At 36.1% G+C, this 23,085-nt stretch overlaps 1 protein-coding gene across 4 annotated transcripts in view; it reads right to left on the minus strand.

Annotated features, from left to right (window-relative positions):
- PRKD1 (protein kinase D1) overlaps positions 1 to 23,085 on the minus strand; it is a 134,405-nt gene that overhangs the window by 25,702 nt on the left and 85,618 nt on the right. For 3 of the 4 annotated variants that reach the window (XM_065839735.2, XM_065839739.2, XM_065839737.2), the window contains 5 exons: positions 17,591 to 17,722; positions 16,701 to 16,861; positions 13,894 to 13,917; positions 3,517 to 3,727; positions 1,779 to 1,856 (listed from right to left, as the gene is read on the minus strand). In XM_065839735.2, coding sequence (XP_065695807.1) covers positions 1,779 to 1,856; positions 3,517 to 3,727; positions 13,894 to 13,917; positions 16,701 to 16,861; positions 17,591 to 17,722 — 606 coding nt within the window. The remainder of the gene's footprint in view (positions 1 to 1,778; positions 1,857 to 3,516; positions 3,728 to 13,893; positions 13,918 to 16,700; positions 16,862 to 17,590; positions 17,723 to 23,085) is intronic. The other variant, XM_065839736.2, reaches the window with a different exon arrangement.

Below are 23,085 nucleotides of genomic sequence, written 5' to 3' on the forward strand. Positions count from 1 at the left end.
GTTCTACTGTGATGCTATAGATATCATACTCTGGATATTATTTGGTAGGGAAAAGCCAAATTCTATAAATTTTATGGTGGAGAGTTTCAAGGAGTACACTTGGAGTAAGCTTGGAGTACATGTTCTCACACCAATGGCTTTGCACTAGCTTTTCTTCTCAGCTCTTCCTCAGAGAAACCATCACTGCCCATCAGCCTGGCACCAGATTCATGTGCAGGTGGCAAGTCAACAGAAGCAGCCTGTTGCTTGTGTGGCAAAGGTGGGGAAGGGGTACAGAGGAGGAGTTGGAAGGACGAAGTACAGTTGTCGCAGATGGAAAGAGCGAACTTCAAGGAGTAATTCAGAAATAAATGTAAATTTTGTTCAATTACTCCAGCTGTTCAAAAACAGGGCTTGCCTTCCTGTCTGCTCTTAGCGCTTTTGATCAATCCTGTTTTGCACTCCTCTCTAAAACTGCACCTGTGCAGGAAAAATGTTATCATTTATAAGCAGATTTAGTTACTTCCTCTGACTGCAAAATCTCAGGGAAAACTCTTTACTGCTATCAATGGAATTGATATTTCATGGTGTATGTTTAGCTCTTGGATTTGAAAATCAAGCCCTAAACTTCCATAAGCATTGTTACTTGCAGTCCTGAAGAAATACTTATGGGATATTTAATGGTGAAGTGAGGTTAACTGGTGTAAAGAAGGGAGGAAGGGAGGGAGGCAGGCAGAAAGGAAGCAAAGAAAGAAGGAAAAATAATAGTAATAGGGACTCCAAGAGCCCAGTTCGAGGTGTATCAGTTTGGACATGCAGTAGGAGTCCAACATCAACCTTCCAGAAAGTCATGAAACCCATCATGTTTCAAGTTGGACACTCGGTATCTGAAATATTTTTGCCTACACTAATTGCCATTAAACAGAAAAACTTTGGAGTAATACAGTCACACTCCTATGAGAAATACTATGAAAAATATTAAACATTCCTAATTTTGGAAACTTGGTATCTTTTCAATAAAGTTGAACACTGATTTAAAGTTTGAAAAAGGATGTCTAATAAGGCAATACTTCATTAACCCCAGAAGTAGTTTAGGCTGACAACTTAACATGGCAATGTGCATTACAAACTGAACACTTCACCACACTTCTCATTCCTTTATCACATAGAGAAGTGACATTTTCAAGGCAATCAACAGCTCATCCACAACCACCCTTTTTTTTTTCTCCAGTACCGTCTGTCAAGCCTACCCATACATTCCTACACTTGACACAAAACCGACAGCACATGTATGGGAAAATCAGCAGATATTCAAGCCTTTAGTTCTGGCGACTGATACAATTAGTTCTACACCAATGGTAAGCAGTTCTTCCAGGTATACTTTTCCCTTTGGGGAAGATTATCCTAAAACAAACGCTTCCCTCCCTCCCAGCCCCCCAGATTAAAAAGCAATTTGGTGCTCGTATCTGACAAGGTGAATGCCAACTTCTCAGGTGTGTGGCTTTTTGCTTTATTTTGGCATTCTGCATTCAACAGGCCGTCCAGCAGTTTTGCTGCTGACAGCACCTCTGCCTGTTCGTCAGTGATACCTATTTGGAGGACACATGCTCTGAGCTGATGGCATGTGAACCACTCCTAGAGTTCCTCCCACACTTCAATGTAACAAAGAAATATTGCAGAGGAAAGGCCACTCCCAAGCAATGAAAAAATGTGTCTTTGTAAATGTCACAGTTTTACATTTCTCCTTTATCTAACTGATGGTTTAAACAAGGACAGAAACAATTGTTAAGGCAACTTACCTCCATTAATGGCAACTTCCCCCAGGCAGTTATTTGGCACTTTAGGAGCACAGCGTTTGTGACAGTTGAACCTACAGTCTGACAAGGAAAAAAAGGATACGGTAAAACTATTTTTTCTTTTTCTGTGACACAGTTATATTTTTTTCCTGATATTCAGCCTATAAACGTCAAGCCATACTGTTTCACTAACACAATATTAATGAGTCCAGAGAGCACTCCTTAGCCTGGCTGCACACCACCTGCCAGTGACAGAGAGAGGATGAAGATGCTAAAAGTGTTCTTCCCTGAGGGGAAAGCAAAGCAGCACTGAGGGTAGCTCCGTGGAGGCACCGGCTGCAGCCAAAGTGTCTGCTAGCTCTTGTAGGGAAGTGACTGGGAGATCAGAGCGCTTGGCTTCAAAGCCAGAGCTGCTCTTCCAGTGAAGGCAGCAGACAGGGCTGCAGTATATCCACTGCAGCTTAAGAAATCAACTACATATCCAATGCTGAGAACTGAAAATTGAAACAGCAGAACCCTAGCCAACAACTGTGAGCAAATACTTGTTCTCTACATCTCAAGGCAACTTCTACGCAACTTTCACAACCCTGCTTATTTTTCAGGTATTTTTATTTCTCTCTACCTTTACTTTTTCATATGTGCAAGTAGCACTTTGGCAGAGGTCATCTTAACTGTTTTCTTTTGGCTTAAGAACACATTTTACTTAAACTAACAGTTGTAATTTATTATCACACCTGGAAAAGCAAAGAGTCAGGCAGGAAGAAATATACCAAGGTTGTCCATAACCTTGTAATTATTTAACTTCAGATTGATCGAAAAACCAACTGAGGTACAGCAGTGCCAAACTGTAGGTAAATATTTTTGTAAAAAATCAGGTTCATATTTGCTTATGTCACTGGGATTCATAATGAACTGAAACAGGTGATGCCTTCATAAAGATTTTGCTTTAGTTAAATCATATCAGCATCACATCTTAAGCTAAATGAATGCAACTTCATATTTTTGCGGGTGTTAGTTTAAGGCAGCAACACAAAATCTACAGATTAATTCTGTGAGAGTTATTGTTTATTTTAATAGAGGGAAGGTGATTTTAAGGATCTGTTAACTAACATGATCTAACACCACGGCATGCACAATGCTTCATATTCACAGGCACTCTAGTTGGCTGAGGTGAGCCAGTGATCTAGGCTACAATCCAGGGGGCTTGATTCACTTTGGCACCTACTAAGGTACAACACCAGGAGCCTTGAGAGCACATTAGTCACATTGAAAAAATGTGGTTTTATGTTCTCATATAAGGTCATCTTATTTTATTTCCATTACAGCTCTCCCAAAGCTCTGAACTGCCTGGACTCAGGCTTCAATTCAAGCATAAGACTGTAGATTGAAAACAATGAAGATAAGAATATAGTACTTGTGTTAACTATGCTGCTGTACCTGCCTGTGAGCACACACTCACCTAGTGCCAAATACAAGTAAATTTACACCTGAATGAAAAATATGCAAGCTACTGCAGCTATACTGCATGGTAAGAATGAACAGCTATGCAACCAGCTCCTGCAGAATAGCAATTACTGTAATTGACTCCAGCTGAATCCAGTGTAATTGTACATGTGCCCACACCTACACAGTTCAGTGAGGAAAGCACGAGCAAGTACATACCTCAACTCATACTACTCAAACGTTAATTTGCTAACTTTATTACACTTAGCTTTTATATTCCTAAAGGGTGACTACTTACCTTTACACTGCAAACCCTGTCTAAAAATCCCTTTGAGAAGCTTCTTACAGTACTGGCAAACTGTTGGCCGTGTGTAAGAGTGGATGACAAAAGTGTGAGGCACTTTAACCTTGGAGAGTAAGATCTTGTCCAGTTGAATAGGTCGTCCAATGTAGGACTGTGAATTTGATCTCTTCTCTCGCCCACTGAATGATTCTGATGGCATCTTTTGCTATGAAATACAGAAAAAGAACATTTGAAATAATCATGATGCATTCATTTTTAAACTAATATCATATTCACATACACCTGCCTGAAGAACAGTAACTCATACATCATAAAAAGTAACATAAATGCTTTTAACCACTAACAGAACATGCAACATACCCTCTCTCAGACTGCTTTTGAAAAAGTGGAATGGTATCAATATATTTGCCAACACTAATATCATACATTTCACATTGGGGTTGAAAAAGGTTTTTATTTAAAAAACCCCATATTTTTATCAAAATTTAAATATTCATTAAAGATTTCTCAGAAAAGCATTTTATGTTTAATAAAAACACAAACCTCTCTTATTTTATGTTTTATGTAAAAGGTAACATTGAAAGGCTGTATTTTTGTATGAACATTAATAAAATTATTACCTTATTCAATGTGCATACAGGTTTTTGATAGACAACAGATTAGTATTTTTCATCCCTTTGATTTATAATTTTTGCTATCACTAACCTTACCACATTCAGATTATGCACAATAGATCACAATAGGCATTTATATATATAGTATATATATAAATATGTATGAAGTGAGACACACAGTCTAAAGTATGGAATCAAAAGAATTCCTCAAACAAGTGAGCTACCTTAGTTTCTCCTCTAAATTCATTTAGATGTAAATATGCTAATTGCCCCAGAAAATAACTGACCCAGAAAACTGCTTTATCCTAAGAATTGCCCTTGAGAAACAATCAAGCTACACCCACAATTAACAATGAAAGGAGAAAAAAGTGACAAGATGCATCTTGATGATTTAAGACTCAGCATTTTCTTGCCATCATCTGCAAGTAATCTGATAACTGAAGACTAGAAAATGAGTCATCCCCCAGTGTGCTTGCACAGTTCAAAAAGTTGTAGTAGCTGAAACTTCAGATTGGCCTACCTGGAAAAACTGTTTTGTTTCAAACTAATAATGTTATAGGAAATTCTACAGCTAAGAAGGCTGATTATTATTTCATGGTCACAAAAATATAAAACTTCATTTCTGTATGCTTCTGTCTGAGAATCTTGGAGTAAAGAGGAATTTGAAAGTCATTTTGGTGGCAGAAAAACCTAAGGAGGTGCAGACTTTGCCTTCATAGTGTATTGCCATATGAAGAAAAAAAAGTTCCCTCCTTCCAAAGATCAGGTAGGTTTCTTATTGTGAAGATCATTCTTTTTTCTTTTGGTTATACTGCAGTACTATCTGTCTTTCCAAGGACACTTATGTAGTAGATTTGCTGAACATTAGAGCTACCCTGCATCAGTGCCAACATCAGATGCTCATCCACTGTATATAAATGCAGTTCTGTCAAATCAAGAAGAAATATGCAAAATACATCGTATGAGCCAGGTGCATGTGGTGACCATAAACAAACTGTATAAGAAGGCATCTGTCTCTTCTTCATCGTAAATCATAGTGGAAAACAAACAACACCCAGCCAAACCTAAAAACCGAACCAGACTCACTTTAGGATAAAATTTATTTAATATGTGTTATTTAGCAACATTGTTTACCTAAAATTTCCAAGGCAGATTGCATTAAGTCTTGTGAAATCAACATAAACAGGACTTTGGAAGGAAGGGTGGAAGCCCAGCAGGAAGGAAGAACGAGTCTACATATACAGCACAAACTGCATTGCTCAGCTTGTGCAAACTACCTGCAAATGACAGCCCTCAGTACCTGTGGACAGGACAAAGCTCACAAGAGGAGCCAGAAATACTTAGGTGGCCCTTTCACTATTGTGTGTCGAATAGGGACAGTTTCGGCCCAGATTGATGCTACTTCAGTCTTCAGCCTTGCAAGTTAGACATCCTCAACCCGGTGCTATGGTCAGATACCTGGCTCTGAATTTGCTCTTCAGTGCTCATAATAAGAACACTTATACATGTGACATACTACTTTTTAATGTAAGTATTTTCTTTTTGAATAAAGTAATTCTTTAATGGTTTGCCTTAATTCAAATCACTACCTTCAAGGTATTAGTCACAAAGCTTTGCTGTCTTTGCCTTGAATATGGACATTTGGTAGATTTTTCATGTTGTGACACTATTCTCGTAAAATGTACTTTAATTGAAAAGGAGTAAGAACTTCTAACGGTAAAGAATACTACAGTTTGCTTTTGCAGTTGTCACTGCAACAAATTAATATTTCAGTTTACTGTTCTCAACACTAGACCTACTTCTTGACAATCTTACTCTTGCCTGAAGTACAAGTGATCCAAACATCTCCTAACATTATGATATCACTTAGAACCCTATCTACTATCACCTAAACTAAATCTACTTTGTATTGTCATTCTTTGACTTAATTTTCCAAATTATTGCCAAATCAAAAAATATTTTTGCAACTGAATACTGCTAAAAGCTTTTTAAAAGTCCAAATTACATCCAGTTAACTTCATATTCAAAGGATTTTAGAAAGCTGGGTCAGCCCCATTTTCCTCACCAAATGCTTTGCAGGTTTCAGAAATCTCAGTGGTATTGCTGAAATGTACTGAGACTAATCTTAAGCACTTATATGACTAAAAGAGAGAGACAAGCTCCCCTACAGCTTTGGCTCTGATCACTGATATGTGCTGCCTAGATGATGTCTGATCAAATCTCAGGTGTGGTACACTATGGATTTCAGACAAATTACTTGCTATAGTTTTTGCTCTTTCAGTTTGATGGCACGTTTTTCAGTTTTAATGTGCTAGTATATGCTTCTGAATGGTTCTGAGAAAATTTTAGGGCGGACAAAAAGTGAGTTCTGTGTGCTCTATATTGACTCAGTCTTTTTTGAAGGATAATTCTGCAACAGTCATTCACCATATCATCAGCTTTGATCAAATATCAAGCTACCTTTGATAAAGCTTTTTCATTGCTCTTCATTAAACTTGTTTCTTGAAACTTCTATCGGCCAACACAGTTATAATTTTTGAAGGATTTATTTCAAATCTCACTTCACATGGCTGCCGCGTAATGTTAGAAAATAGGTGATCAATTACATTTTTGCTAGTAATTTAGAAGTGTTCTCTACAGATTCAAGCAGAAATGGATACTAAACAAAAGGTAAAACATTAGAAGACCTAGTGCAGGATGTCAATTGTCAAGACCAGTCCCCACCCTAATTTTCTAATGTGATTTTAATATTTGCACTGCTGCTTATATTTCTGTTAAAAATAATGTACTGAGAATGCACAACAAGCTCAAAGATAAACAAACACAACAACTTCATCACCTTCACCTCAAAACAAGTGACACGAAATAAATAGACCTAAACTTACTCTAACAAATTCTTTGTAGGCAATATCTGTCAGCTCTTCCATTCACAGCCATATTTACAGAAAAAGTATGTCACCTTTTCTTTGCCAGTCTGCAAGCACTGGGCTGCTATGCAATAGCAGTGTAGCACACCATATAGCACACTGGCAATTACTTATTTGCAGTATCTTCAGGTCAAGTAAGAGGTAAAGCTGATTTTCACTTTCTCCCATACTAGAAAAGACATCAGCAGCCATGGATCCAGCCTCTCTCCTGCATGCTCAGGCCTGATATGATGGACTTGCACTCCGTCCCTCTTCCAACTGGAGGCAATGGGACCCTCTGCTTCTGCTCAGAGGTAGGAAGGGAAAGGAAGCTGGTGACAGAAGACCCATGACTGATTGGGAGGAGAAATGCTTTCTCCATACTGTCATTGACGAGCTTCCCCTCTCAATATCTTCCAAAACTCCTGTCTATATCCCTCGAGTTAAACTTCCAGCACTCCCAGCATCAGACAGATACCACAACTTAAAACCCCTGAAAGGAAACCAGGAACTATCCTGTTTTCACTGCAAATGCAAAAATCTCTTCCACAAAGCACCTTCTCCTTCAGCCAGTCTGCCTGGTTTGTTAGAAAGATAAATTAGTTTTTCCTGGTAGTCAGCCAGACTACTGACTCAGCAAATCTGGAAACTTCCCAGGAAATCATTGCTTAACTGGATTACACCATGGAAACTAACAACCTGCACTGATCCAAACACTAACCAGTCCTTTAGAACAATCATCTCAGCAAGGTAAATTATACTTTAACAGCTCAAAATATTAATTTCAAAGTGACAAACATGAAGAATCACGTGCAGATATTTAACTGAATGAATGGCCACACAAGCCAGTGACACTGATCACATCCAGAGACTTCAATTAAATTATGCCTTAAACTATGAGACTATCTAATAGAATCCAGTGTTTTCTTACTCTTTTATTTTGAAAAAAAAAAAAATTATTCCAAGAAAGGAGAGGTGCCAAGCTTTTCCCCAGCATGGGGCATTCTGTCTGACTCTTACTAGCTGATGCGTTGCCCTCCTTCTTGTTCAATTTCTTCAAATTTTTTGAATTGGTAGACCGAAGCTACCTAAGGTTTATCTGCTGAGCTTTGTTAAAAGGTATTCAAGGACACAAGAAGGTTGTCTGCAGTAGCCAGAAGCACAAAGTGATTGTGCAGAACCCTGTCACTGTAGGGAGACATTCTGCATGTAACTGTTACCCCAAAGGTAAAATCCCTCAGCAGGAGATCCCTCTGTCTGTGTTTTTACCTTGTTCAAATCTATTGCAAAATACAATTAAGAAACTGAAATAAATACTGATTCCGTGCCAATTGATTCAGCTGTTATCACCTGTTTGACTGTCTTCTAGCACTACTTATATCCCTCCCAGGCACAGAAATCAAAGAAACCTTAGGGAGACGCTGAAAGGCCTAATGGGAAGCAGTAAAGCTGACTGCCTGCATGCAGAGTTGTCCTCTTGGGAACAAATAGAAGGAACAACTCTACAACCTGGCTGCACAGGCTGGCCTAAAACATTAAACAGACTGCTGTTTGCTTGACTTTTAAAGAGTTTCAACAGTCCCACTAAAAATGTCCAAGGGCTTCTGACAAAACTTTGCTGAAGTTTCAAGTTTTAGAAGAGTCCGAAAAGAAATACTTAAATTTTGACATTTAATCATCTTATTTTAAATCACGCTTGTGGAAACAAATTCAAGTCAGTGAACTTCAATCAGAAGAGAACAGGCTACACATCCTATATTCTCCTAAATATATCATTTTTCAAAACTGTTCACAAAGAAGTGCTAACCTTTTGTAGGCTCAGTTTCTAAAAAGTATTGTGACATTATTCCTGTACTTATAACTGAGATATTAAATCAAAAACAACACAGGTATTCCTACATTTTTGAAATGTTTGCCTTAACAAAAGAAGCAAACTACCATGAGCTAGGGTTTTTTTTTAAATTTATATACTTGGACAACTGAGAAAGTGATGTATATTTAAAAAAAAAAAAAAACAAACAAAACAAAACAACAAACACAAACACACAAACCAAACCAAAACAAAAACCAACAAACAAACCAGCTGTAACTGTCCGCATGAAGTTTCATTTTTAGCATTTTCCTCCTATATTGAAGTCAGAGGATAAAGCCTTAATAAAAAGTTCATGTACAATTTCTTCACAGGAAGCTACTGTCAAAAGAGGTGCTAGACATCTATGTAACCACAGGAACTGCCATGTTTTTAATGCAATGGAAATGTTGACTTTCTTTGACAAATTAAACTATGTGACTGTAATTAAGTGAATTCAAGGAAACAAATCTTCAGTTAAATATACTGAAATACCACAGTTAGAATGCAATCAACTGTGTTGTCTTTCGAGGCTTCTTGCACTCTTTAAGTCAAGTGTACAATTTAATCCTACAAGTACCACAGTTAGATAGCTATGGTCTGAAAAACACTTGAGTCTTACATGTGTAAACACATTGAAGAACTTATTTCAGTACAAGCTGTTAATATTAAACTATCCACAGATGGAAATTATTAGGTACCCTGTTCCTCCACTCAGACATCAATACCAGCAAACAGTGGTTTGAATACTGTCTGTAACCTGTCTTATTTTGTAAAGTAACAAGGGAAGATTACTGGGTTTCAGCAGTCCTTGTATAACTACAATAACTTCTCAGAGTCAGGGATTTTCCAAAACAAAAGCCGTGTGCTGACAAAGGATTTGCTCATGACAGCACACATAGTAGGGCTTATATAGCTCAAAGTCTTTTTTCTGCATCTTACAGACATAAGTTTCTTCAATAATATGAAGTTTACTTTGACCTTCTGTTATGTGCTTCATAATTTGAAGTATAATAATTTAAAGTAATAAATTATTTTCAGATAAGTTTCTTGCACTACTAGAATGCCCGTATCATAAGCTGGACTCAGCAGTTCAGTTGTGCCTAGAACTTGTGCATAGAACTAATAAGAAAGAAAAAAGAAAAAGGGCACATAACATGACACAAAGGTGGTATAGCCAAGTTGTAATTCAAGACAAAACCATTCAGAGAGTCTTTGTACAATTATGGTTCACACCATGACATATATTAATATTACTTTGACATTGTCTCTACACCGTCATAGAATCAGGGATAAACAGCAGACCTCTGGTCTTAACCACAGCCACTGTTTTGGAAAAAGTTTTGACATTGGACAGAGGAGGTTTAGACATATCAGCCTGGTGAGGTTTGTCAAAAGGGAGGAAGTTTGGGGGCAGTAAATCATTATCAATAAGAAAAACAAGCTTATATACTAGAAGGGAAAGCACCAGTGAAGATATTTGGGCCAGGTAACTGGAGATAAAATGTTGCCTCCATATTCTTCAAAATACAAACTGCACTTTGGGATCTTCTGCCATTTCACAAGACCCAGCACAAACATGAATGATGTTTCAGAGATGCTATAGGAAAAAAATGAGTGTGGCAGGGTTTGCCACTTTTTTATATTTTCAATACATACAAACCCTTGTGTCAAGTACTTAGAAATTCCAAAAACTTAGCTCTGAGTGTACGTTTGCTAAGACATACCATACACTCCTAAAGAATTCCTACTGGGACAGTCACAAAGAGTCTACAACTCCTCAGTTTAAGCCATGGTGGCTTATATTGAAGGATCATAAGCTGACAACTACTGCTATTGTATGTCTTTCCTAAAAACACAATAGGGAATTTAAGAACAAGTAGCGATTACCTGAGGACAAGAACAACCTGAACTTCTTTTCTCTTCCAAGCTGCAGAATCAAATACTCACTAAACCTCTCCAAGTTCTCACAAACAAGTTGCATTCACAAACATCAGCAGACATGGCATATATGAAATTTCAGAACATGTGTATCTTAAGCTTTTTACCATTTTCTCTTCTACCTATCTTCCTAGATATTTGGAAAATATTAGGTGCACAACTGATCCAATACTTATTGCTTTCCCAAATATGCATATTTTAAATTAAAATAATTGGCTCAATCATATTTTAGGTCTCATCTAGCTGTAATGAACTTCTGAAACAATCATATTGTGACAAATTAGATCAGAAAAGCTCTAATGTAGTTTGAGTTAGTTACAAGAACCTCAGTACTACATTATTTAGTGCACGACAGCTAATACAGGAACTATTATTATTTTATGGCCCAGTAATGTGTAAGGTAAGACATTTCAAATTTACTTTCTTTATCCTACAGTGTTCTAATTCAGGGTTCAGTTGGACTTGGAATGTCACAGACAGGCAATGCTTTAAGAAAAAATGTGAACCTCATTTTAAATAGTTTTTGTTGAGTTGTTTTTTACCTTGAATATATTTTACTCTTTTAAATTACTTGTACAAAAGCAAGAATACTAAAAAATGACACCTAAAATATTGTGGAAATAAATTAAATTCCTGTTTAAACATTTAACTTTCTGTGCTGGACTCACTTGAGTTCTTGATTCTCAGTTCTGTTCAGTGTAGGACTCTACATTCACCTGGTGAATCTGGCACTAAATTAATATTAACAGTACTTAGGATGGGTTTAGTTCACCGTCAATATCTTACACTTTTATTATTTTTAAATAACATCTAGATTTTGGACCTCAAAAGATTTTCAGGAGCACTCCTCAAAATAGCACAGGGTATTTCATTAAACAAACAAGCACACTGAATGTAAGTTCCCATAAGACAGAGAGGAATGTGCAGTGCACATTCAGTGGAGCATGGAAAGATAACTTCGGGTGACAAGAATAGAGTGATCTTAATTCAGAGTTAACTTGAGTGCCTTTCTTCAAGAGGAAATATTAATTTTGCTTCTGAGGATCTTTCATCTAACCAACTCTAGCCATTAGAAAAGTACTCCTACTAATTACAACTGGCTTAAGGCACAAAGCAGCTCTTCTTTAACCCCTCCCTCAAGGGCTCCTCTTTTCCAGTCCAGTGAGCTGGGGAGGCATATGAGGCTCCCCAGGGACTGAACTGGGAAAAGAAGATGCGTCTTCTGTCTGAGTGTGGAAAAGAAAGGCTTCATACACTGGAAATTTTTGAGCCACTGGAAAGGAGGACTCCTGATTTCAATGGGGAAGAGAAAAGAGCAGCTGTAGTAAGAGCTGGGTACAAGGGAAGAAAGGGAAAATGGCCACCTACAACTCAAGACAATTCCCTCCCAGAGAATCTAATGTCCTAGTTTTGCAAAATCACTCTTCTATATATAGCTGAGAAGCCTCAAGCCAGCTCTGCTTAAAACAAATCTACTGAGGCAGGCAACACCTGGTGCTTTGTATTCTGTCAGTGATAAGTAGATAGTCTTCTTAAGGAAAATTATTTAAATTTCAAATTATTTAGTAAAAAACAAATCCTGATTCTGCATCAAAAAGCAAAGATAATATGTAAATAACTCTGTAATATTACACTTAGCTGTGCCCCGTAAGACACAGCATTCCTATTTTAAATGTAAAAATTAGCTAGGCTTTTTCCAAGAAATCACTTCCAATGTGTCTATAAAATTACCTTAACACATAACATCCATTGCTTCCAGAAGAATGAATAAAAATTACCAAAATAATAGAAACAGATACATAAATAGAAATAAAATTATATCCTGTTGTGCAAACGTATTTTGAAGTAAAAACATAGATGGTTACCATATTTGCTTTTTACTAAAGAAACACAATCTTGTTCTTCCTCCAGATGATGCCTTTATTTTTTTTTCATTACTAATTTTAATTACCGTTAATTTAGGGTAATCCATCACCATTCAGATTGATGGATTCATTATTTTTCAGATAGCACATACTTAGATTAAAATTATCTTAGATGTAAGGAACAGGGTTTTTGTAATATGCCTGTTCGTATTGTTTTGTGTGTGTTCTGTGGAGTTATGATTCTGGGGCACACTATGATACTTAGGCACACTACAGTAAGTATATATGTGTTTCAGGAAGAAACAGTTATTTCTTTCAAAGAGATGGATATTTGGCCATGACAATCTTCATTTCAGCATAACAAAATGTTCCTCAGATTGACTATGTAGTATTTCTAAATATGAAAACATTTCCAAAGCCTGCTCCTCTCTGGCTGCATCTCAAATACATGCTGCAAGGGAAAAATGTGAACATACAACAGTTTCACAAACTTTTGTAATTTTAAACAAAAACCAGAGTTATTTAGAAAATCCATATTGAAAGCCAAAGAGGACAACCTTTGACATGAAGTACTCATTAAAAAAATTTGTTTTCCCATTTAGACTTTATATGTATATAGCTGTAACTTAGTTGTACACTGTTCATCTTTATTTCCAAAGAAATACATAATACTCGACTAATTTTTGTTTATTTGTTTTTTAATGCAACTCTATTCTGAAAAAAAGGCTACTACTCTGCATTATGGTATTAGAAGTGTATTGCTGGTGAGCATTTAAAGGACGTTTGTTCAGCTTAAAATAAAATGTTTATTTTCTACATTATTCCAGCAAATACCCAATATTCTGAAAATAAAGTTAAAATTTTCTTCCCGTGTGTTACTACCAGTAAAAAGGGGCTTCAGTCCAACCAATGACCTCTATCAATTCCAAGAAATGAAAAAGCCATTTTTGTATTGAAATATTTTAATGTTAGCTAATTTTACTGTTTAGTATAAGAATTCTGACATTCACTTTGGAGTCTGAGCTTTGGACTTTAACACTGGTTATACCCTTTCTAAAAGAAAAACAAATGGTCTTCAGTTCTGAAGATTATAATGTACTAATCTGATTAAATTTCTGCATTTCTTCACATTGAGACTGATCATTTAAGGATTTTCATGATAGTATGATAGGGAGTAGAGTAAATTCAGTACATACCTCATAGCCAGGGCTGACAGGAGACTGAGACAGGAAGTTGGAAAGAATTAAAAAAACAGAACAAAGAAATAAAGGGGAGAAAAAGACAGAAAATAATGTTACTTTAGAAGCAAGCATGAATGTGTGATTATTTACTGTCATTCTCTGTTATAAAGCAGAATGCGAAAGAATTGCATTTGAGATATGAGAAGTAAAAATCTGGGTTACATAGCATCCTCCTAGTTCTACATGTTTTAGCATTTCTGTTGATGAGTTTTATACTAAGAAGTTAAGCATCAAAAAAGGATATTGGCCAGATTTTATTCTTTGGAAGTAGACTTTTAAAGCTGTATACAAATACAGTCCCCAGTCAATTTTCCAGCTCACATTGGCTAATTAAAACATTTATACCCAAACTGAAACTGTGTCTGTGTGCAGTGGCTCCCTATGAGAGGATAATTAAAGTACCCCTTGCAAGATTCTGCATGAATCTGTCTCGAAGACTTTTCAACTGCACAATTTTGTGAGGGCATGACATCTTCACTAAGGTAGTGGCATTTTTCCAGAAGTTAGACTTACAAGTTAGATTTAACACTGTGAGCAACATTAACAAAAAGGTTCTGAAACCATAACTTAGTTAATAATTCCACCTACGACAGATCCCCAGGAAATCCCTCTCTCCAAATTGCTCTGACTCTACATAATAAATGGGGTTAAAAACAACATTTATTTTAGTCCTATTTAAAGAATACACAGATATCTGATTGAATTCAGTGGTCCCTAACCAAGGTTATATTTTGCTACCAGTGATTCAAGTGTCACATCAATACTAATAAAGAACGATATGATTTTGTGAATGAGAATGATTTTTCTTAGTATATTCACACAGACTACAGAAATACGAAACGCATTCCAAAGTGCATGCTTTGGTTGGTACCAAACTGCCATACACCTGCCATAAAACTTATCTGACAAGTACTGCAGAAGAATGAAGTCCAAAGGACAGATCTGACACAGGAGAACTGACAAAGCTTATGCACACTTAAAGAAAATGAAAAAAATTGAAACACATTGAATGCAAAAAAACCCAAAACAAAATAGAAGACATTTAGAAGCCATGTGTGAGAGCACTTCTGAAAATCTGGTAAATGATACCTTGATTTCCTGAAATAAAGTGAAATTGGAAAGCTATTTCATTTCTTGAGGCTAATGTCCCTCCCTATACTTATTGTAAATACATTTCCTTTATGCGTGCACATGTGTGTGTGCATGTGTGGCATTCTCATTCATCAGCACAGGTACACTGATGGTTACATGTTCTTAGAAAAGTATAACCTTCAGTATATATGAAACTTACGGTATTTCTTCACTGGCAATTCTAATGTTTTCAAAAGTTTTAAAATATGCAGATTTGGAAACCAGGTATTTCACGTAAGAATGCATCAGTAAACAACACAGTCATATTAAAAATGTTTTCAATTTGCAATTTTTTGCTACCTTGTAACTGTACGGTGAAGTGAATATTTATAGAGAGTACACCAGGATGCTCACTCATCCAATTTTTTAAACCAAAATTCCAGAAGCAATTCAGAATAAGGGCCAGCCTTCCTCAAAATTTTTTGTCTTGGTCTAAATAAGACAGCATTTCTGAAACGCCTACTGAGAATTGTGAATCTATAAGGATTTGTTGCTGCAGTTTTTGCAGAACTTAAGTACCTTACTCATTTATGCAGCTTTTCAATTAAAAATACAGATTCATAATGTTAACCTTAATTTCCAAGTAGCTTTAGACTAATGATAATCAGTAGCATAAGTACATAATTATGGTTCATAGATGGTACTGCATATAATGCCAGACCTACATCATTTGCAATAGTGTCCTTTTAGTATGTCAAGTTTAATAAGTTCAATATTCTAATTGAGAGGGAAACATGATAATTGTTGTGTGTACTTATAAATTCTTTCCTCTCTTTTAAACCTTAAGGTTTTCAAAACTTTCACTTAGGAGTGGATTCATTTACACACAGTGTAATTTCTTAACTATTCAAGTATATGATGACCATAAGCGTTTAAAGGAATAAATATGTCAAAGACACAAAAATACATATTACTCTAATTTAATCCAGTCATTGCATCTTGTTCTCAGAAGAGTTGTTTTCATGATGGAAAACTCCTATATTAGTGCATATGCAAGTATACTATATTTTTATGTGTGCCTGTGTGTATACTGTACATCTACATACACATCTACAAACATATATACTGATATAGACATACATTCACCACAAAGATCTGTTTAAGGAAATAATGGACACTTCTCCTACTTTCTTTTCAACACTTAGAAATATTCTAAATACCCAGGTTCCAACTAATTAACTGTAGCCTTGACTGTGGCAGATACTGAGTTTGACACCATGGTGTTTGGGTTAAAATGTTTTTTCCTGGTAAATCTTTTCAATGTCATAAACCAATGGATATAATGGCCTGATATAGAAGAAATGCAAGTTCTAGTTCCAGAGAGACATCTTACAAGATGCAACTGCTCACATGAGCATGGGTGGTAGTTTTACACCTTCAAAATAACCAAATTCTTGACAAAGGGAGTAAAGTCCTGGTAGTATCAGAAGTGCCACATACCTTAAACCTACATACCTTAAGCTGGTGACCTCCCTTTCAAGTCCAGATGCCTTTTCTCTCAACAATGCTTTGTCATTTACATACCACCCTCCTCTGTGGTCTCTAACAGGCAAAAACAGATCCTGTAGTACTAAATGTCATTATTTCTTAGCAGCAACAGCCATGGCCTCTATAGCTAGGGGATCCCATACCAGAAGGGGTTCATCCGACATGCTGGACGAGGGTTCTGCAGATACTGTCCGAACAGAGCTGAGTCCTGTTAGGGAAACGTTCGACAGGCGCCTTTTCCGTACGCCACTGCAGTTGTTAGGGATTTTAAATGCACATCTCTTATGGTAATTTAGACCACATCCTGAAAAGATAAATTTAAAACCATCTGATTACGGTTTATTACCAGAAAAAGCAAAGAACTTTTTGTTTTGTTCAAAAACAACAAGAATTCAAAAACACAAGCCATATTTTTGATTTAACTTTCTTTCCTCTACTTTACTGGCTTAGCTCCTATATTCTACCAATTTTTAGAGAGATAATGTTAGAAGCTCCAAAAAGTTGTATCTATAACCAGTGTTTCTTTTTTGATTTTTCAAAAAATCTGTGGTTTCAAAGTGCAGGAAATTTCTGTGATCACCATCTGGGAGGTAAGGAAGTCTTTCACTGCAATGTTATATTCCATTGGATACGGTCTGCTAGGAGTCAAATAGTTGTGTCAAAATAAGGAAAGATAGCTATTACAAACTCATATGGATTAACAGTAATTTAATTTAAATGATCTGAATTAATGTGATATAGAATGAGATAGAGACTCAGGCTCACAAAGGGAAATGTAAGACAGAAAACCTTTTCTTAAAGATACATATAGACCATTTTTTTTTGCATTTCAGAGTATCTAGGAGACCTCAGAGCAGTAAAAAGGATTTGTTCTTTAATTAGTTCATCATTTCGATAATTCTTACTGTCTCTACCTACTGTAATTCTTTTCTGATGTATAACCAATTTAAAAGCAGCATCAGAGACAACATGCATAAGTGGAATGGAGAGGTCTCTTCCTGAGACTGAAAAATCCCATCTCACTGCAGCTTACCTTCACATTTGAGCCCCTGACGCACTAGTCCCCACAGCATTTCTCCACAATGGTCACAGAAGGCTGGTGCTCGGTACGAATGAACAAAAAGAGCATGGGGCCGGATTTGAAAGTCTTCAAATGTAGCAGAAGCTGTAACAAGGATATCATTCCCAAAATTAATAAAATTATTACCATAATTAATATGCTCCTTTACATGGTACTTCACAGAACAAAGCAAACCTCCTTTTGGTCACTGTGATGATGAACTTTGAATTTTATATTGTTCATTGTACTATATTCTGAAGATAAAATAATTAATGATTTACCATCACACTACAATGACTCCCATAAAAGAATAAAGCTGCTTTTACAAACTCACCAAAGTAACTTATCTGAGAATATTTTTGCAATAAAACAAAGGAAGATGAATGGACAAGCTATGTAGCCACTTCATAGAAATGTTTTGTCTCTGAATAGAAATACATTCCTAATTTGCATTTGAGAGAAAAAAAATAAAAACAAACCAACCAAACAAACAAACAAAAAAACCCACCATTGTTTAAATGGTTCAGTTCAAATAAATTCCTAAAGATCCAAATACCCTTAGCCTCTGGCTTGTTCCTTGTTAATTAATGAAAAAAGGACCAGAAATCTGCATACCAATCAAGAAAAGGTTTTTAACTAATTAGAGTGGAGTACTAATAAAGACCTCTGCCCTGGATTCATTTCGTTCTGTGCACAAAAATGCTTCTTTTAGGCAAAACCTTTCTAAAAATGTCCACCGAAAAACATGTTTCTAACCCAAACCAATGTCTAGTCTAGGTAACTTTTAATAGGGGTATTTGGAATACCATCACAAAAGTAGGATCCAATGACTTCACAGATATAAAACTTTATTATCATTATTATTATTATTATTATTATTATTATCCAAATCACCTAACAGTTTCTTTAATTCAGGATTTCATTTTTTTTTCACGATTATTCTGTTTCTAGTTTTCATAATAAGCCATGTTAAAAAGCTGATTTAATTAATAAAATTAGGACTTCATAAAACAGTTGAATATGTTAGAACATCCTGAATCTGAAATAAAATAGTTTTATATTTATTTAACTACATTAGGTCAGGCAATTTTCAGTCTCAATGGCTTCCAAACACATAAGGATACTTGTTCAAGTATGTTATCTTTCTATTTTTTTTCCACACTACAGTGGTCAAGTTCAATGTTAAGGCAATGCTCACTCTGTAATGGCAACGGTCTCCTTGGTATACTAGAAAACACAACTCATCAAGACATTACTGACTTATTGTGATTTTACTTTGTCTACTTGAAAGTCAACCACCTTTTCAGCGCATATAGCCAGACCCTTTTCTGCAATCCTGACTGAATCAAAGACTATGTGGGACGGGTCAAGCAATCAAACTTTAAAATATATTTTGATGTTATTTAAAACATAAAAATATGTAATTTTTATTCACTTGTACAAAGAGAACAAAATACAGGCAATTAACTTCCCTATTTAATTTCGTATTGAAGATATATTGTAGGAACTAATACACCACCTCCCCAGTACATCATCGGTTTGTGGAGTTCAAGAAGGATTCATCTAGCTGGGCTTCTATATCAGCATAAAGCCACCAGGAGGAAAAGGTGCCAGAGTCAGGTAACAGACACCTCTATGGTCCTACCACATATGGATACCCATTGAGCTAAGACAGCCCAGCAGCTGGATGAGATCGAATTATAGACACAAATGACACTGAACCTAAAGAAAAGTTGTACTGGAGAAGGAGGAGCAAACACAACACTTTCAGGAGTTCACAGTCATGCTGTAACCTCTCTGAGTAGAAAATACATGCGAACATCTGTGCTGGTCAGCCTACAGGTTGGATTCTCCACTCTTGTCTCATATGGAAGCACTGACAGAAATATTTTCTGTCGTCTACTACCAAGGAGTCATTTTGGGCCTTGGTAATTCACACCCTCCATTCCTCTCCGAAACTGTGATATACACGTGAAGACATGGTCTTCACCATTTTGCAAACTCCAGCCACGCAGTACACTACAACATACCTCCTCAGCAATGCAGACCACTGTAAACACATCACTAAACCTTCAAATCGTTCTACTTGTTTCCTTCAGAGTTTCAGTCTAAATTCAGAGTCTCAGCCTTTCTGTTCAGGACTTCTGATTCTGGAGTTTGCATAGCATATCTACCTACAGCTTTACGAAGAATATTGCAATTAACATCTCCACTTCTTCACATAACAAAATGATCATGGAGAAGCTATATATCTGGGAGCCTTCTCAAGGATAAGCATCCAAACTGGAACATCATGTCCTATCAGCTTCCAACAGAACTGCAATGTACACTTCTTTGCTATTGCCTCTTTAGTTTGAATTTGCACATAAAAATAGAAAACCAAAAAGCTTAATAAAACAAGATACTCAGTGAGTACGCATTTCTCCCCAGGGAAACAGACAAGGAAGACCCTACTATAGGACCTTCAAACATGAGAGCCATGAATTTCGACAACATACATGTGAATTTTGGAGATGCACACTTTTTGTTTATAAAAACAAACTTTCCTGAGGTTGTTTCTGAAAGCATACAAGTAATAATCAAAGCGCTATTAAAACAAGAGAAATGTGTAAAATAAAACTACTGTAAGTCTCAATCTAGAAAAGTATTTAAGTACGTATGTAAGTTTATGCCTATTTCCTTGAATACCTACCTGAAATTACATATGTATTTAAATTCTATATTGAATAAGATTAAAAATATTTTATCTTTACATTAAAATACTAGCTTTTGAGAAAATAAATATCAATATCACTGTAGAAGCAAATCTGAAATTAAAACCTCCCACCTCCCTTGCCTTAGGGATCCAACCATTTGGCTCTCTTCCTGAGTCCTGAATTCAGTTCCATTTGAAGCTTTTAAGTGGATGGAAAGTGTTTTGTTGATGAGTGCCATTCTCTCCAGTCCATTTTTGTTGTACTGGTCTCTACCCCCTATCCCCCTTTCACAAATGGTAAAGAAATAATTGATATCCTTTCCATTAAATCTGTAAACGGAACCTTCCAATCTCCCTGAAAATTAATTAATGTGTTATCATGGTTCATGTTCTTCTAATAAAAGATGTTTCTACTCCCAAGGCAAAAAAAAAGTAATTCAGAAATTACTTTATTATATCTTTTGTTTAGGTCACATTACAAATATATGTGATATTGAAAAACCATCACGCTTAGCAATAACATTAACGCAATTTTAGGGAGACAGAAATCAAATGTAAAAAGAACTCCTAAAATCCTGAACTCGCAGTTGCTGTATCAGTTACTACAAATGCACGTGCAGTATTGCATATGTAGTTTTTTTCATTTAAATGTCCTTCTTTTTAAATGTGATTACAATTTCTTGTACAATACATGTTGCAAAACAGAGATTATCAGTTTTTAAAGAAATTGCCTTTCAGTGGAAGCTTAAATTTTGTCTAAGTGTTTAAGTGATTACCAAATTAACACCGGGATTACTGTTTGTGCTGAATTACGTCTGGGTTTAAATAGCTCTGCACCAGGTTAGGCTGTTGTTTTCATGGTGACCTCACCCCCCTGCATCTCCTACATCACTGAGTATATACTGGAGTTGAAGCTCAGCAGGGGTGAACTGACAGGCAAAACTGTTCACTTACCATCAAGTGTGAGAACATTTGAACTGTATTTCTGTGTCAATAAGGGAGCAGGAGCTGAACTGAAGGGTCCTGGAAGCTCCAGAAACCAAAGACAAAGGATGCAAGGCAGGAAACAGTTTCAGGGAACAGTGAAGGACTGTTTGAGCCTACCTTTGTATGGGGTTTTGGGGAGTGTAGACGAGCATCCCAACAAATCACTAAGAGAGGATTTACTCCACAGTTTAAAGATACTCTTAGGTACTACCCATCGAGAAGGTCAGCACAAAACTGAACTTAACAATAAGCTGCTAGATGAGGAGCACCATTCTGTTAGTTGAAAAGGTAACTGAGGCAAGTTCTATGATGCTTCCAGCATGATCAGAAAAGGATACCAATGGTAAAAATAAGCAATGAACATTACTGTTCTTATTCTACATTTCAAAATCCCTTGCTCCAAAACTGGAATTTACATCATTTTATATAATGATATATTTAAAAAGCCATATTATTTTATACTGACATCATAAATTAAAAAATAAAAAGGCAGGGAGAAAAAAATTTATTTTATTTTGAGAAAGCTTTAAATTTGGTAAGTACTGCAGAACATAGCAATAACAATAAAAAACATCATTCTTTCTCCTTCTTTTGAAACTATTTTGGCAACGTTCCACTCTGTTGAAAGGCATGGAAGTGTCTTGGGCTTTAATTTTTAAGGTAAATAGTGTTTTTCTATGTTTCAGATTTACACGCTCTCATTGGGCTCTGCAGACCACCATTTTGTTTGCTTGTGTCATGAAATGATGTTATTTCAGAGCACTATTCACTCTAACTAGTGTCCCATTAGAACCTGATCTGGAAAAAACTATGTTAATGAGCAAGTTACACAGATCTTTACTCTTTATAAACATGGGTAATTCATGTTTCTTGTTGTGCCACCTGTATGGCATAGTTAACTTTCTATGGCTAAACCTAAAATGGCTTAAATTTTCTAAACATGCAATTCTAGAAGCAGTCATATATGAATTAGGTTCTTTTTTTAAACTTCTTGGATCATCTTGTAATTCATAACTTTTTAAGATTATGCCTCCAAAAAGGGTTTCATATAGCAACTAACAATCAAAGTTTTAACTTTCAGAATACTCCTGTTATTCACTGAAAAAAACCCTCTTGATGAAGAGAAAGACATATATTTTTTTCAAATGAAACTGAGACCTTTCTTATTAGCAAAAAAGCTTCTGTAATGTCAGGCTATCCTTATGCTTTGACAGAGCACTGATGCTGCAAAGGCAGTTTTATGGCTGTATGTAAAATTGTGCAGTGAAAAAGAAGGGGTTCCAAGTATGCCTACAACCATGCCCTGAAAAACTTACTACTCTACAGAAAAGTTTGCAATGTTACGTTCTTAATATGATACTGTTACACTGTTAGCTCTCAGGCTAACTTGTCATCATCTATTTAAGCATTCCTACTATCAGCAAAACAGAGACATTGAAACTACAACAGTTATGACAAGACTATTTCATCAAGTCTGCTGATGACTTGGCTGTTAATGACGAGTACTCCTTGTTCTGGGCTCAGAAGCAGATCTATCAATCAGCACAGCTGGAAATGTGAACAAGAAGCCATTACAACTCAAAGAAGCAAGATCCTGCATTCAGAAAGAGGCAAATTATTGACTGATCATTTTGAGTTCAAAAGGGCTTTGAACTATTAGTAGAGGTGAGGTCCTGCTATCATAAGCAACAGAGCTTCACGTAATGGGAGCTGTCATCGAGCATCCATGTCTCTCATCGTGTAAGAAACCATCAACCACATGATTAGCAACAGCATGCCGTTGTGA

This window comes from Patagioenas fasciata, chromosome 5 (assembly GCF_037038585.1).
Source record: "Patagioenas fasciata isolate bPatFas1 chromosome 5, bPatFas1.hap1, whole genome shotgun sequence".
Classification (NCBI taxonomy): domain Eukaryota; kingdom Metazoa; phylum Chordata; class Aves; order Columbiformes; family Columbidae; genus Patagioenas; species Patagioenas fasciata.